At 37.0% G+C, this 12,380-nt stretch overlaps 1 protein-coding gene across 1 annotated transcript in view; it reads right to left on the minus strand.

Annotated features, from left to right (window-relative positions):
- ntrk3b (neurotrophic tyrosine kinase, receptor, type 3b) overlaps positions 1-12,380 on the minus strand; it is a 203,723-nt gene that overhangs the window by 156,152 nt on the left and 35,191 nt on the right. Inside the window, exons 4-5 of the mRNA XM_088413455.1 lie at positions 5,785-5,859; positions 2,485-2,556 (exon numbers count right to left, since the gene is read on the minus strand). Of these exons, the coding sequence (XP_088269581.1) occupies positions 2,485-2,556; positions 5,785-5,859 (147 nt within the window). The remainder of the gene's footprint in view (positions 1-2,484; positions 2,557-5,784; positions 5,860-12,380) is intronic.

A 12,380-nucleotide genomic window follows, 5' to 3' on the forward strand; every position in this document is an offset into this window, starting at 1 on the left:
GGTAAAATGCTTTGTTTTTGTCATGTGAAGTGTAATTGTAATAAAATAAGAAGTTTCTTTTTTTTTTTTCTTTTTTAGTTTCAGGTACTCTGAAACGCTTGTTTTCTTTTCTGTTTTAGACTAAGCTGTAATCCGTATAAACGCTGTGAAAGTTGATTTATAGCTTGTTTTGTTATGTTTATGTTAATGTTTGTTTTTCTGGAACAGTAATAAACTCCGGGCTCAAGTTTACCAAAGGTCATCCATAATTATCCAACAAGGGTTAAATTTGTATAAATAAATACTGCAACTACCGTATTATCCGGACTATAAGGCGCACTGGTGTATAAGCCGCAGCAGCAAAATATGAGCAAAAAAGACATTTTTGTCATGGATAAGCCGTACCGGACAATAAGATGCAGGTAATAATGTCAGTTCTTTACGCAAAAAGATGGTAAATGAAGTTCAATTATTTATTTTTGTTTGTAATTGTCTGGCAACAACAACATCCTCTTTTTGACAGACTGAACATGCCTGCGTGTTTAGTCCCAACATATTTATCGAAAAATGAATGGATGGACATATGTTAGTTAAATAGCATTTCAAAATCAAATACTTCAATAGCATCTTTTTTTGTCTCCCTGTGTTTGAAGAACATAACGCATTCTACATAATTCATATCCAATCATAAATACATCAATAAAATCACATAAACTGTCTACTGTATAGGAAATTTCACAAAAAATCACAAATTTTCCCCAAAATTTTTGTATTCTCTTATTTATATATATATATATATATATATATATATATATATATATATATATATATATATATATATATATATATATATATATATATATGTACACATTTTTTTTTTATAATATATTGTTTTAACTCTTTTTGAGCACAGCCATTGATTCACATCTTTTCAGTTCTATTTGATAGTTGTTCCATAATTTGACACCTCGAACAGATACACACATTTGCTTGCAGGTGGCTAGCAAAAAAAAAAAAAGTAAATAAAAACAAACAACCAAAAAAAAACAGATAAGATGCACTGCACTATAAGCCGCAGGGCTCAAAAGATGAGAAAAAAGCTGCGGCTTATAGTCTGAAAAATACAGTATTTACATTCATAAAACCGAGTGTGCATGGTATGATAAAGAATGAAAACCGCACATAAACGCTCAGTCGTCAACCCACAGAAAAATTTCCAGCTATGCCCCCGGCGTAGACTTGCAACTTTGTCAAGCGGTATTGCTAACCACTCCTTCACAGATTGTCGCAACGGCAAATGGCAGCGCGTTCAGGTAAAAGACTGTGACCGAGTTCCTCGGGTCGCGCTTACTCCTGGAAAATAACAGTGCGATAACAGCCTGTCATACGCTAAGACGTCAGCCTTTTGTTAAAGAAATTACTTTGGTCTTCGTCGGCGCGCTGCTCTCCCCTGCCGGACAAATTGTCCATTTAGAGAGCGGCGGCTAAATGGAAGCATGCCTTCTTCTTCGTCTACGTCGTCTTCTTCGCTATGTCGAGGCCGTGCAGATAGGAATCCAATTATCCGAGGCAAATAATGGATGTCTCATTTAAGACGGGCGCCGTTCGGCCGCAATAATGGCGCTGCCTTCGTTCGCCCCCACTTCGTATCGTACCACGTGCCCCAAAGCCACTCTCTATCAACAACATCATCTTGTGCTCAATGCTCGACCCGTCGACGAGAAAACTTTTGTGCTTGAGGGACATATTAGATGCTGAAAACAGGGTTGAGGCGGTTCACTCGTGGATGAAAGCTGCAACTTTTTTTCTCATGATTTGAGCTCTGAGGGTTATAGTCTGGTGCAGCTTATCCGCAGTTTTTTTAGTAACCACCAGGGGGCAATCCACCAGTGATGGGAATGTGTTCAAGGTGTCAATTGAGGGGCTCTATGAAATAGACCTGAAAAGAGGTGAATCGATACTCAGAGTTTTAAAAATGTAGTATTAAATATTAAAAAAACGTATAAGTTGAATAAGATCTCGTATTAAAGTTTATGACGACTTTAATGACGTTTCAATTTTATATATATATATATATATATATATATATATATATATATATATATATATATATATATATATATATATATATATATATATTATTTTATTTTACCTTACGGTATTCTGTCGATGTTATGTTTAAAATATGTTGAGCTAAAAGTAAACAAATCTTCCATGTACCATCTTTACGCGGAAATATCTGATGTTACGATCTGCGATGAAAAAAAATTGCTCCGTTTTTGTAGCTGCAGCTTATATACTTGTGTGAGCTATATTTCGAAATGTGTGTTTTTTTTTTCATTTTATCATTATTCCAAACGTGAATTGTTTAATAGCATTAATTAAACAACATTAGCAACGAATATTTGATGATATTTTTTTTTTTTTTTGCCGAAATGAAGAATAATGCGGAGTGTAGTTGACATAAAGTTGGTATACAGATATCTAGATCGGACATTTACTCACATATAACGTAGGTGTGGATTCTGAGCAAAGGCTCGGGGCTGGATCACCTTCAGGTTGCAATTCATGATGGTGCTGCAATGGGAAACAAAGACGAAGAAGAATATGAATGCACAAAAAAAGCGTGGGAGAACAATTATTGATTCCGTCGCTTCTCATTTCCTTTTTGGAATTTTTTGTGTGTGCAAGACTTTTTTTTTTGTTTTCGTTTTAAATTATGTAACTCAGCTCCCCCTCCAAAAAAACAAAACAAATCTGAGCAGATACACTGATACACTCATTTTTGCAAGATCCTGGAGGTTTAAGTAAGAGACCTTAAAGGTAAACTATGCTGAATTTCGTAAAGATAAAATGATTAGACACAATATCGCTCAAACTATGCTGAATTTCGTAAAGATAAAATGATTAGACACAATATCGCACAAATAAATATAGAAATACATAAAAATACAATTAATGCACTTTCACATTCATATTTAAACAAACAATCACCATTTTGAGCATTTAAGGATCATATGTCCACAAATGCATCAAAATCCGAAAAAAAACCCCATGATTTTTGCATATATTTCTTTGTTTCAAATGACTTCATTGCGCTTAGAATGAAGCGGTGTCTTGCACAGATAAAAATGGTGTAGCGTGTACATTCTGACACACTCTCACTCAAAGCAAGAGAATCCACTGCAGCGAGTCCGAGCAGTTCTGCCTCATCTAAATCCAATTTTAATTCCAAATTTAACTCCGCTAAGCGGAAAGGCGCCCCGCAGCTGAAGTTCTAATGCGGCAATCAAAGATGCCTCTCACTGACATCATCACAAAGCGCAAAAGTTGTGATTATTTTTGGGTCGTTTTCCTCCTCATCGTTCTCGCAGTATTTTAGCCAAGGGATGGCACACTCCTGCTTGAGTGATTACTGAGTGGTTGTGCCACGTTGAACTTTGACATGTCACCATCAGGGTGAAATTTCAGCTCCCTAGGGCGTTCTTTCATTGTTTTCCGTTTGATGTATATCAATATAATACTACCCAAGGTTTAAACTCCCGGTACCTTCCCATCATGCCTGTGTGGGGTTTTGAATGAGGCAGAAGTCAATATCGTATTATTATCAAAGACAGTTTAGCCAATCACCTAAGAGATTCGAGTCTTCAATCAACCAAACATGTTGTGTTTTTTGTTTGTTTCACAGAATATTTTGAACCTATGACATCTAAAGTGTGTTTTTGTTTGAGTAGTATCTTTGAGCTAGAGCCTGCTTTTGAGCTAGTTTAGCCACTTTCGGTACCCCAAGCGGTGGACTAGGGATGACCCAATCACATATTTTTTACCAAGTCAGAGTCATTCACCTAATTTTGAGAATCTGCGGATATCAAGTCCCGATTGGATATCTCAATAGTGTTTTCGAATTGTCTTTTTTTATTTTTAATATGTTTAAATACATTGACAAAAACTTTTACATGGGTAGTGAAGCAGCTGTTTAAATTATGTAGCCTAAAACATTTTATTGTTCCCTAATTGGCTGTGTTTACTTCTGCATTATGTTTCAATATCGCGTAGCGTTTGTTTTTTTTTTCCTATAGGCAATGTTTTCGTTTGACAATGGATTTCTAGTCCTTAAAAACGAAATGATTAAATAAATAAAACTATGTTTTCTTAACCTCCATCGTTTTCCTGCGATTCTGATCTTTTTTGAATAAAAAAAAAAAAAAGATGAGAATCCTTTCAATGTACCAATATTTATGAACAGACCGTAGGATTTACTGTCCAGGTATTTGGTTTTATATTGTTTCGTTTTTCCAACATTGTCTGCTGCAAGAAGGAAACTGCTCTCAATTGCTTTACCTGAATAAATAAAGGCTAAATTTAGAAAAATAAATTAACAGTCAACCGACTTTGTGATTTTTAAATGAAAAAGTTTGACTACTGAGTGATTAGGTTTGCAGATCCGGCACCCACAGTCATCATCATCAACATGTGGCACTCAGGTGGATATTTTATTTTAATCTATTCGCAATTAAAGCATCACCAGAAACATGCGCAGCACCTCTTTCATTAGCACACCGCTCGCTGACATATTTAACCATCCGCCGTTTTTCATGAATGATCGCGTCTCATATCGTCGTTATTGAAACGTGGAATAATGAGCGTCAAACGGGGCTACGGGACTGTTACGGGGCCGCCGCCCACCGCTTCGCCCTCGATCCACCTCCCTCGCCAATCGCCACCCCGTCCTCCCCTCACGGAGGCGGCGGTAATGAGAAAAATGCTAATTTGCTGCTGGAGATATTACACTTGGCCTCCCTGATGAGGGATCAGCGGGATCATGGTAGAGAGGCCTGCTCCGAGTTTTGAAAGGGCGGCGGAGGAAAAAAGAAAAGACGGAAGGAAGAGGTCAGCAGGTAGCCATTGAGAAGTGGCGGGCGGTGGGAGGAGGGGCCTGTGTTGTTTAGTTATACACTGCAGAAAGTAGATTGTCCTGCAGCATTGGCATAGTGTGAGAAATCGCAAATCTTAGACGATAGGTTTTTGGATTCAAGCGTCCCCTTCTCATAATCCCAACGCTAATAACATTGCTAAGTAGCCTCTCTTATTCTTTTATATATAAAAAGTTATAACCTGGATAAGAAGAATGATTTTATTGGGCTACAAAAAAAACGTTGAGGGTTATATTGTATTGTTTCGAGGAAATAAAAGACTATGTTATCATATTTAAGTTAAATGAAGGAATTGAGTCTTGTCTCGTATCATTAGAGATTTCTCATCTCTTAAAAATACGTTACTAGTACAAAAAATATTGACCTTTCTCTGATGTAAAAAAAAAAAAAAATAGGAACGCATGCCTTTGGGTCATAAAAAAAGTATGCATGCATGTCAGATTTATACAAGTGGAAGAGCTTTAAATTGGCCCGAAGGCAGATTAGGAAGTATGTATTGCTTTATGTTTAACATTTTTTATTAGCTGCTGATCCCAGCACGCATTTTTTTTTTTTGTGATAAAATTTAATACAAGTTATTCCATTGACACCACCTTGAGAGCCTGTCTCAAAACAATCTCAATACTTTAAAGGGACAATGTGTAAGATTTAGACTGTTTTTCATTATAAATGAATACATTGAATGATTATAAATTAAAAAAAACTTGCAAATGCATGTATTCTTAACGAGCAACAGTATGTTTTAAATATAATCTTAGGTCTGGTTATTATGAAATGGTATTGCAATGGATGTTGCTAACCAAAACAGAAGCACATACAAAAGCAACTGTTCTTCACCAAACAAACATTATATAATGTTAATGACGCTCACAGTCTCTGCAATCCGGTATAGAGTTCCATGTCCACATCCCGTAACGTCTGCAGTCCGGTCCAGTTCTCGATGTGTCTGTAGGGAGGGACAGAACAAAACAGATGATTAAGCGGGTAGCAAAAGAAAAGTAAGTGGTGCTTAAAAATCCATAAACATTTAAATCGCAATTATCGGCAAACTCTGCAACAGGATGCTCTTTGCCAGCCCACGATAGATGTAATTGCACAAAAGGCAGTCAACAAAGTTAATCTGATGCGAGGTGGCCGCGGCTGATGATGCTAGAACACCCCCCCCCCCCCCCCCCCCCCAATCCAAAAAAAGTCCAGCCGCTGTTAAATTAGCTTTTGGGGGGAAACAAAGAAAGTGTTAGTGTGTCGATGGAAAATGAGCAATAAACAAGCAGAATGGTTAAATCAGGCGTGAGAGTAGAGGAAAAGTGGCACGCGGCCTAATTGCTTTGTTTTGATGTTAACTGGCAACACCTGACAAATGAAAAAAAAAAAAAAAGCTCTTTTTCTACATGCAAACAACCAGTGAAAGCCAAATCAAAGATGTACACAACACAACTTTAAATGCATGTCATGTTCCCCGCCGGGCATCCTTCAATCATCTGATACATACAGTGGCAAAAAAAAACAGATTTGCTCCTGAATTTGTAAATTTGCTCACAAAGAAAACAAATCCTCAAATGGTATTTGACATGATATGCTGGAATTAAATATGTAGAATTCAGTTTGATGGAAAATTTGGTCTGGTTGAATGTTTTTAGTTTAAATATACAGGGATCTAGCACAAGATTATAGTTTTTTCACAGATGCGCCGTAGAGGGTGTGAACACAATCCAAGAAGAACAGAAGTTGCAAGGGCGCAAAGAACGTTCATGAAGCAAGCAGATCTCCACGTATGGATGCAGAAATTATTTAGTAGTTTTTTCTATATTTAATTGTTTACACCAAGTGGGAAGAGTGAAATTATTGTAAGCTGTTTTGCGGTATTTTGACGATGTTTGCATCATTTTCTTCCGCATCATTCTCGCAGCATTTAAGCCAAGGAATGGCACACGCCTGGTAATGATTGTGCCATGTTGAACATGTTTTCATCACGTGGGTGAATTTTCAGCTCCCTACTGTCTTCTTTTATTGCTTTTCCCTACGTGAAACGTTTTTGATGTAAAGATCATAGGATTGGACAAAATACTGTTAACGGTTAAAACAAAAATTTTGTTATGGTCTTTTTATAAAGCAAATTTCGCCTATCATCGGCGTATCTGTAACATATACCGTATTTTCCGCACTATAAGGCGCACCCTCAACTAATGACATATTTTAAAACTTTTTCAATCACAATATAGTAATACTCACAGTAATAACAAGAATAACTCAAATAATAACTCTAAACTCAATAGCGTAATAACTCAATGTGAATATGACCAACCTTATTCAACTTTATTCAATTCTTTATCCATATATAAGGCGCACCTGATTATAAGGCGCACAATCAGCTTTTTAAAAAAATTAAGGCTTTTAGGTGCGCCTTATAGTGCGGAAAATACGGTACTTTGAGATAAGTAGTTGCTCTGCAGACAGATGTGAAAATGTGTATTTTAGAAGTGCAACAATTCATTGATTAGAAGATTTGTTTGATTGAGCAAATACATGTTTATCATAGTCGGTTAATTATTTAGAAAACTAAGACTTTCATCCTCTCAACTGGAAATGTTCTCAAATTGTTTTAGTCCTCTATGAAAACAGACTTTATGAAAGTAGACGTTTACAAAAGTCTACTTTTATCTTGAAAAGAAATGATGCATTATATAATACAGTGTGTTTGGCGTATTTCAAGTCCTCATACAGTAGCTACTGAAATAAGAATGGTAGTAAAATGGTACGATTTTAAAGCTATGTATACTGCGTTTTTTTTTTTGCAATGCTGATGATTTTTTTTCATATTTCCAGACGCAAACTGAGCAACGCGACTGATTTGGACATATTTGAACAATCGTCCTTCCTTAACAGACGCTAACCACGTATTTGTCCGCGCACGTACAGTATGTGCTTATTTCAAAGCGAGAGTGGGGATGGACGAGGGCGAGCTAGAAGTCATATTGAGCCTCGGTGACGCTTGTGAACAAGGTCAGGCACTGCATTGTGTGACACGGCACGCTGTCCTTTGGCAATCCTTCAAATGAATCCAATTCCAGCACGGCTCAGGACCATTACTGCCGCATCGTGTGCGGCGCCGTCTCCATTATCATCATCATAATGCGAGGGTGATGTTGGGACGCATCCTTGACATTTTCAAGCAAGCAAATAATGGATTTCGCGGACCGACTTGTAGTGTCCGTAAAGTGCATTCGTAAAAATACACGGAGGCTGAAGAATCATTAACAAATTTTTAACACATATTGTAAAGCGATATTGTGAAATGTGTTCGAAGCACAACCGTCTTTCTTATGTAGGAAGCCAGCCCTTATCTCGCGCCACAAATTGGATGTTTGTAGCGTTGACCGCTAGCTTTTCATAATTATTTCACCTTAGGGCTGCACAATTAGTCGAATTTTAATGGCGATCACGAAATTTGCTTCCACGATTAATCAAGCTGATCCACGGCAATATTAATATTTTAAAAGTCGCACTTTATTTTATTACAAGTCAAATCAAGTGCTTTGTCTTCCTACCATCAGGGGGCAATGTTTCCCATATAATTGCATGACAAGAGTCTCTGCTTTTCTCACCCTGATATATTATTTATGTGTGAAAAGGCAATTAATTTTTCTCCTGATTCCTAATATATACAGTGCTAGCTATCAATTGAGACCCATTTTGAAAAATCTGATTCTGAAAATTTGGAATAAATTCAGTTTGAACTGGTATTTTCACTGCTAATTGGTACAAATTTTCTGAAAATTAAACCATGTGCTTGGTTCTAAGTAGGCTTATTTTTTTCATTGGTTTGCAAGTAAGTTAGCTGTGTTGCCCTGTGTGCCAAGTTTTTGCCATGTCTTGTGAATTTGTTCTATTTACTTTATTTTAGTTTTTTATTATTATTTTTTGTAATAAAAATGGAAGGATGGATGGATGAAAAAAACATGGGTAAATGAAATAGAGGACAGAATAAGACAAAATGTGTGCAAAAATAAAAATATTAACAAACCAATTAAAAAATATGAACTATCATTGTGTTTGTATTTACAATATAACACGCCCTGAGAAAGCTGTTTACCAGTTGAAATATCTGCCATTTATGTCCGTTCTTGTGCTCGTTTGGTCTCACACAAATGACAACTGTAAAGGTCAAGGTGTCCTATACTGAGCACACAAGTCAAAAAACAAATGTCCACCATGGTGGACAAATATGAATACGCAAGGTCTCGGAAGGATATACCAACGAGTTCTATCTCTGCACAGACACTAATTATACTGTAATAACCCGATTGCTCATAAATACCTCTTGAATTGACTTAATGCTGCTTCTGAGCAATGTGATATTTTAAAAATGGACAGAATAATTAGTGTCCTTACAAGCAGGATTTAGTGAGGGCAGGTTGGCCATTTATGTCTTTCCCGCTTGCAAAAAGCCTCCGCTTAGTCACATGCTGCTTCCGTTACCATGGCGACATTACATGTGCAATGCGCACAGCGATGAGCAGCACTGTGTTCTTTAGAAAGATCACACACACAAAACAAATTTGTGTATCTCTGATGTGGTCTTCACACTGGCCAAAGCATTCGGTAGAAATAGACGAAAATATCGCAGTTATCAGGCATGTGCACAGATATTTTTTGGGGGGGGGCCGTGCTCAAGCACGATTCCTGCGTATATGATTATTGCTACATTTCTTAATATAATTCCATGGCTAGTTTTTGTCACTCAAAAGTCGCATCATGAACCCTCTTTCTTTCTTTGAAATATCACAAGGTCATGTAGCACACACGTGACACAAACACCAGTGAGGGTACCGAAAAGGTCAAAAAAGGAAAAAAAAAAAAAAAAAAACTGTGAATGCAACATTCCTAACAAGACAAGCTAGTAAAGCTAAAACAAAAGAGGGACAACAGGCTCTCTAGAGAAAACTAAGACAAACGAGAAAAAGGAGCAATGCAGCAAAATAGAAACCGTGACGTATATGACAGCATCCACAACAAACATGAAATGTATTTTCTCATTGAAACTGGAAACTACAACGTTAACATTTGAGAAGAGACTGTGGGCAGCAGAAATTGCAACTATTCTATGTTGTTTTTATTCTAGAGGAGACTGCGGGCAAAAAAAAAAAAAAAAGGAAAATGAAACAAACTGTGGCGTATAATACTTGAGCATCCAGAGTTAGCATTAGCATTAATTTATTTTTGTCTGTTTGTGTATTCTAAAATGTCAAAATGGTGCAGCATTGCTGTTTGATAGGAGAGAGGGAATAACCCAAAGGAGCAATGCAGCAAGGTGGAGACTGTGGCGTAGAATACTTGAGCGTCCACCGCTAGCATTAGCATTTTGTTATCCTCGTCTATTTGTGACGAGGATGTCACAATGTCAACGTCAAAATTGTGCAACAATGTTGTTAGAGATGAGAGAAGGAAAAAGCAAAAGGAGCAATGCAGACAAGGGCAGACTGTGGAGTACTATTATAAAATGTAACAAGCTAGTATTCAGAGCACTGCAACAGCTAACATTATACCGTGTGCTTATCATTGAATTTTCTTGCCGTTTATCCTCTTATGCCTGAACGAGGTAGCAATTTTATCCAAAAGGAGACTGGGGGTTTAAATACCAAGGTGGAGGTTTGTACTTTTCAGCAACTACACACAAACACCTGACATTTAAATATTTCATTTGCTTCTGAATCTTAATTCGGATTCTAATTTTTGCTGTATTTGACGGGGAATATATTTCCCTCGCTACGTGAGAGCAAGAACACCCTTGTGAAATATTGATGTAATTGAGAGATATGAAACGAATATATAATGTAAATATATAATTTAACACACAGTGCCTGTCTCCATTTTCCGTCAACAAAGCAACAAATAGAGGGAGGCAGGCGACGGCTCCCCGTGGACCGCAATCTGATTGCGCTGATTGTTGCTGTCGTGCTGAATACACTTTTGGATTAAAAAAATATACATGAATAAAGATATGCATATGATTGACAAAGATGCTTTGATTCAATCTCTCATTCTGTCATAATTCCCGATATCCGAGGAAAGGATGACTTGAAAATTGAATGTGACAAAAACTGACTTTTTGTTTTTCTCAAGAGAAGACTGAAGTCGATGAGAAAATTGGATATTGCAGCAAAATGGAGAGTGTGGAGCATTATGCTGCAACACACTGAAATAATATTTTCAAGGGTGTTGATTTTTGTAATTCTCAGCCATATATCCTCAACAGTGACAATTTCATTCACGAGAAGTCTGGAGGGTGTTAAAATAACAGAGTACTGCGGCCAGGTGGAGAATGCGGGGTAAAATATTGCATCATACAAAACTAAAACAGACCAACAGCAAATGTTAGCATATGTCTTTTATGATATAAATTGTCACCCTTTCTAGCTTAAATGCTGCAACAACATGATGATTTTTATCCAAAAACGAGACTAAGGGCACCAAGAAAACAAAATACAACCAATGCTGCAGCCTACAAAACTAAAGCACGGCATCAACTAATGCTAGCATCCCCCCCCCCACACACACACACACACACACACCTTTTCTAGCTTAAATGTTAAAATAATACGACCATTTTTATCCAAAAAGAGACTCGGGACATACAATCATATAAAACTAAAGAAGAGGAACAGCCAAGGTAAGGATTTTGTTGTTTTTATTTCCTTATCATTTCTCGCCTTCTCTCTTCGTTCCCAGTTTATTTATTTATTAATATATTTATTTAATTACTTATTCTTGATTTTTATCCAAAAGAAGACTGAGGGCACCGTGAAAAGAAAACGATGTGACAAATGTTGCATCATACAAAACTAAAGCAACGGCAAATGTTCGCACATTTTAAATAATTTTTCACCTTATCAAGCTTTAAATTTGCAGTCTAACCAATTTTATCCAAAAGGAGACTGAGGGCATGGAGAAAACAAAATGCAATGACGAAATGCATCAAACAAAATGCAAAATGTTGGCATGTGTTGTTGTTATTTTTAAATAATGTGTCACCTTTTCTATCTTAAATGTTGCAACGACATGGCTATTTTTATTTAAGATAATATGGTCATCAAGAGAACAAAATATTATTATCGTCTCGCCTTTTCTGGGCTTAAATGTTGTAACATGACATTTTTTGTCAAAAGACAGTCCGAGGACACCAATGAAACAAAATAGACTGTGGCAAACTATAAAACTGCAGAATCCAAGGCCGTGTTGAGGAAGCAGCTAGCTTTAGCATGTAGAAAAAAAGAAATTGAACACAGCAGTCAATTGGAGACTGCGGAGCACCAAAGTGTCATGCCCAGAAGAGCTAATTGTCGGATTTGGTGTGTAGACACTGTTCTCTGACATATGAGCATATGTATGGTTTTACAGCCTTCTGCCTTATGAGCCTCCGATTGGCTCAGGCCTGAACCGGGTGGCAAAATTGCTGGAGGAGAACGC

This window comes from Hippichthys cyanospilos, chromosome 4, assembly GCF_059441005.1.
Source record: "Hippichthys cyanospilos isolate Australia breed blue-spotted pipefish chromosome 4, RoL_Hcya_1.0, whole genome shotgun sequence".
NCBI lineage: Eukaryota > Metazoa > Chordata > Actinopteri > Syngnathiformes > Syngnathidae > Hippichthys > Hippichthys cyanospilos.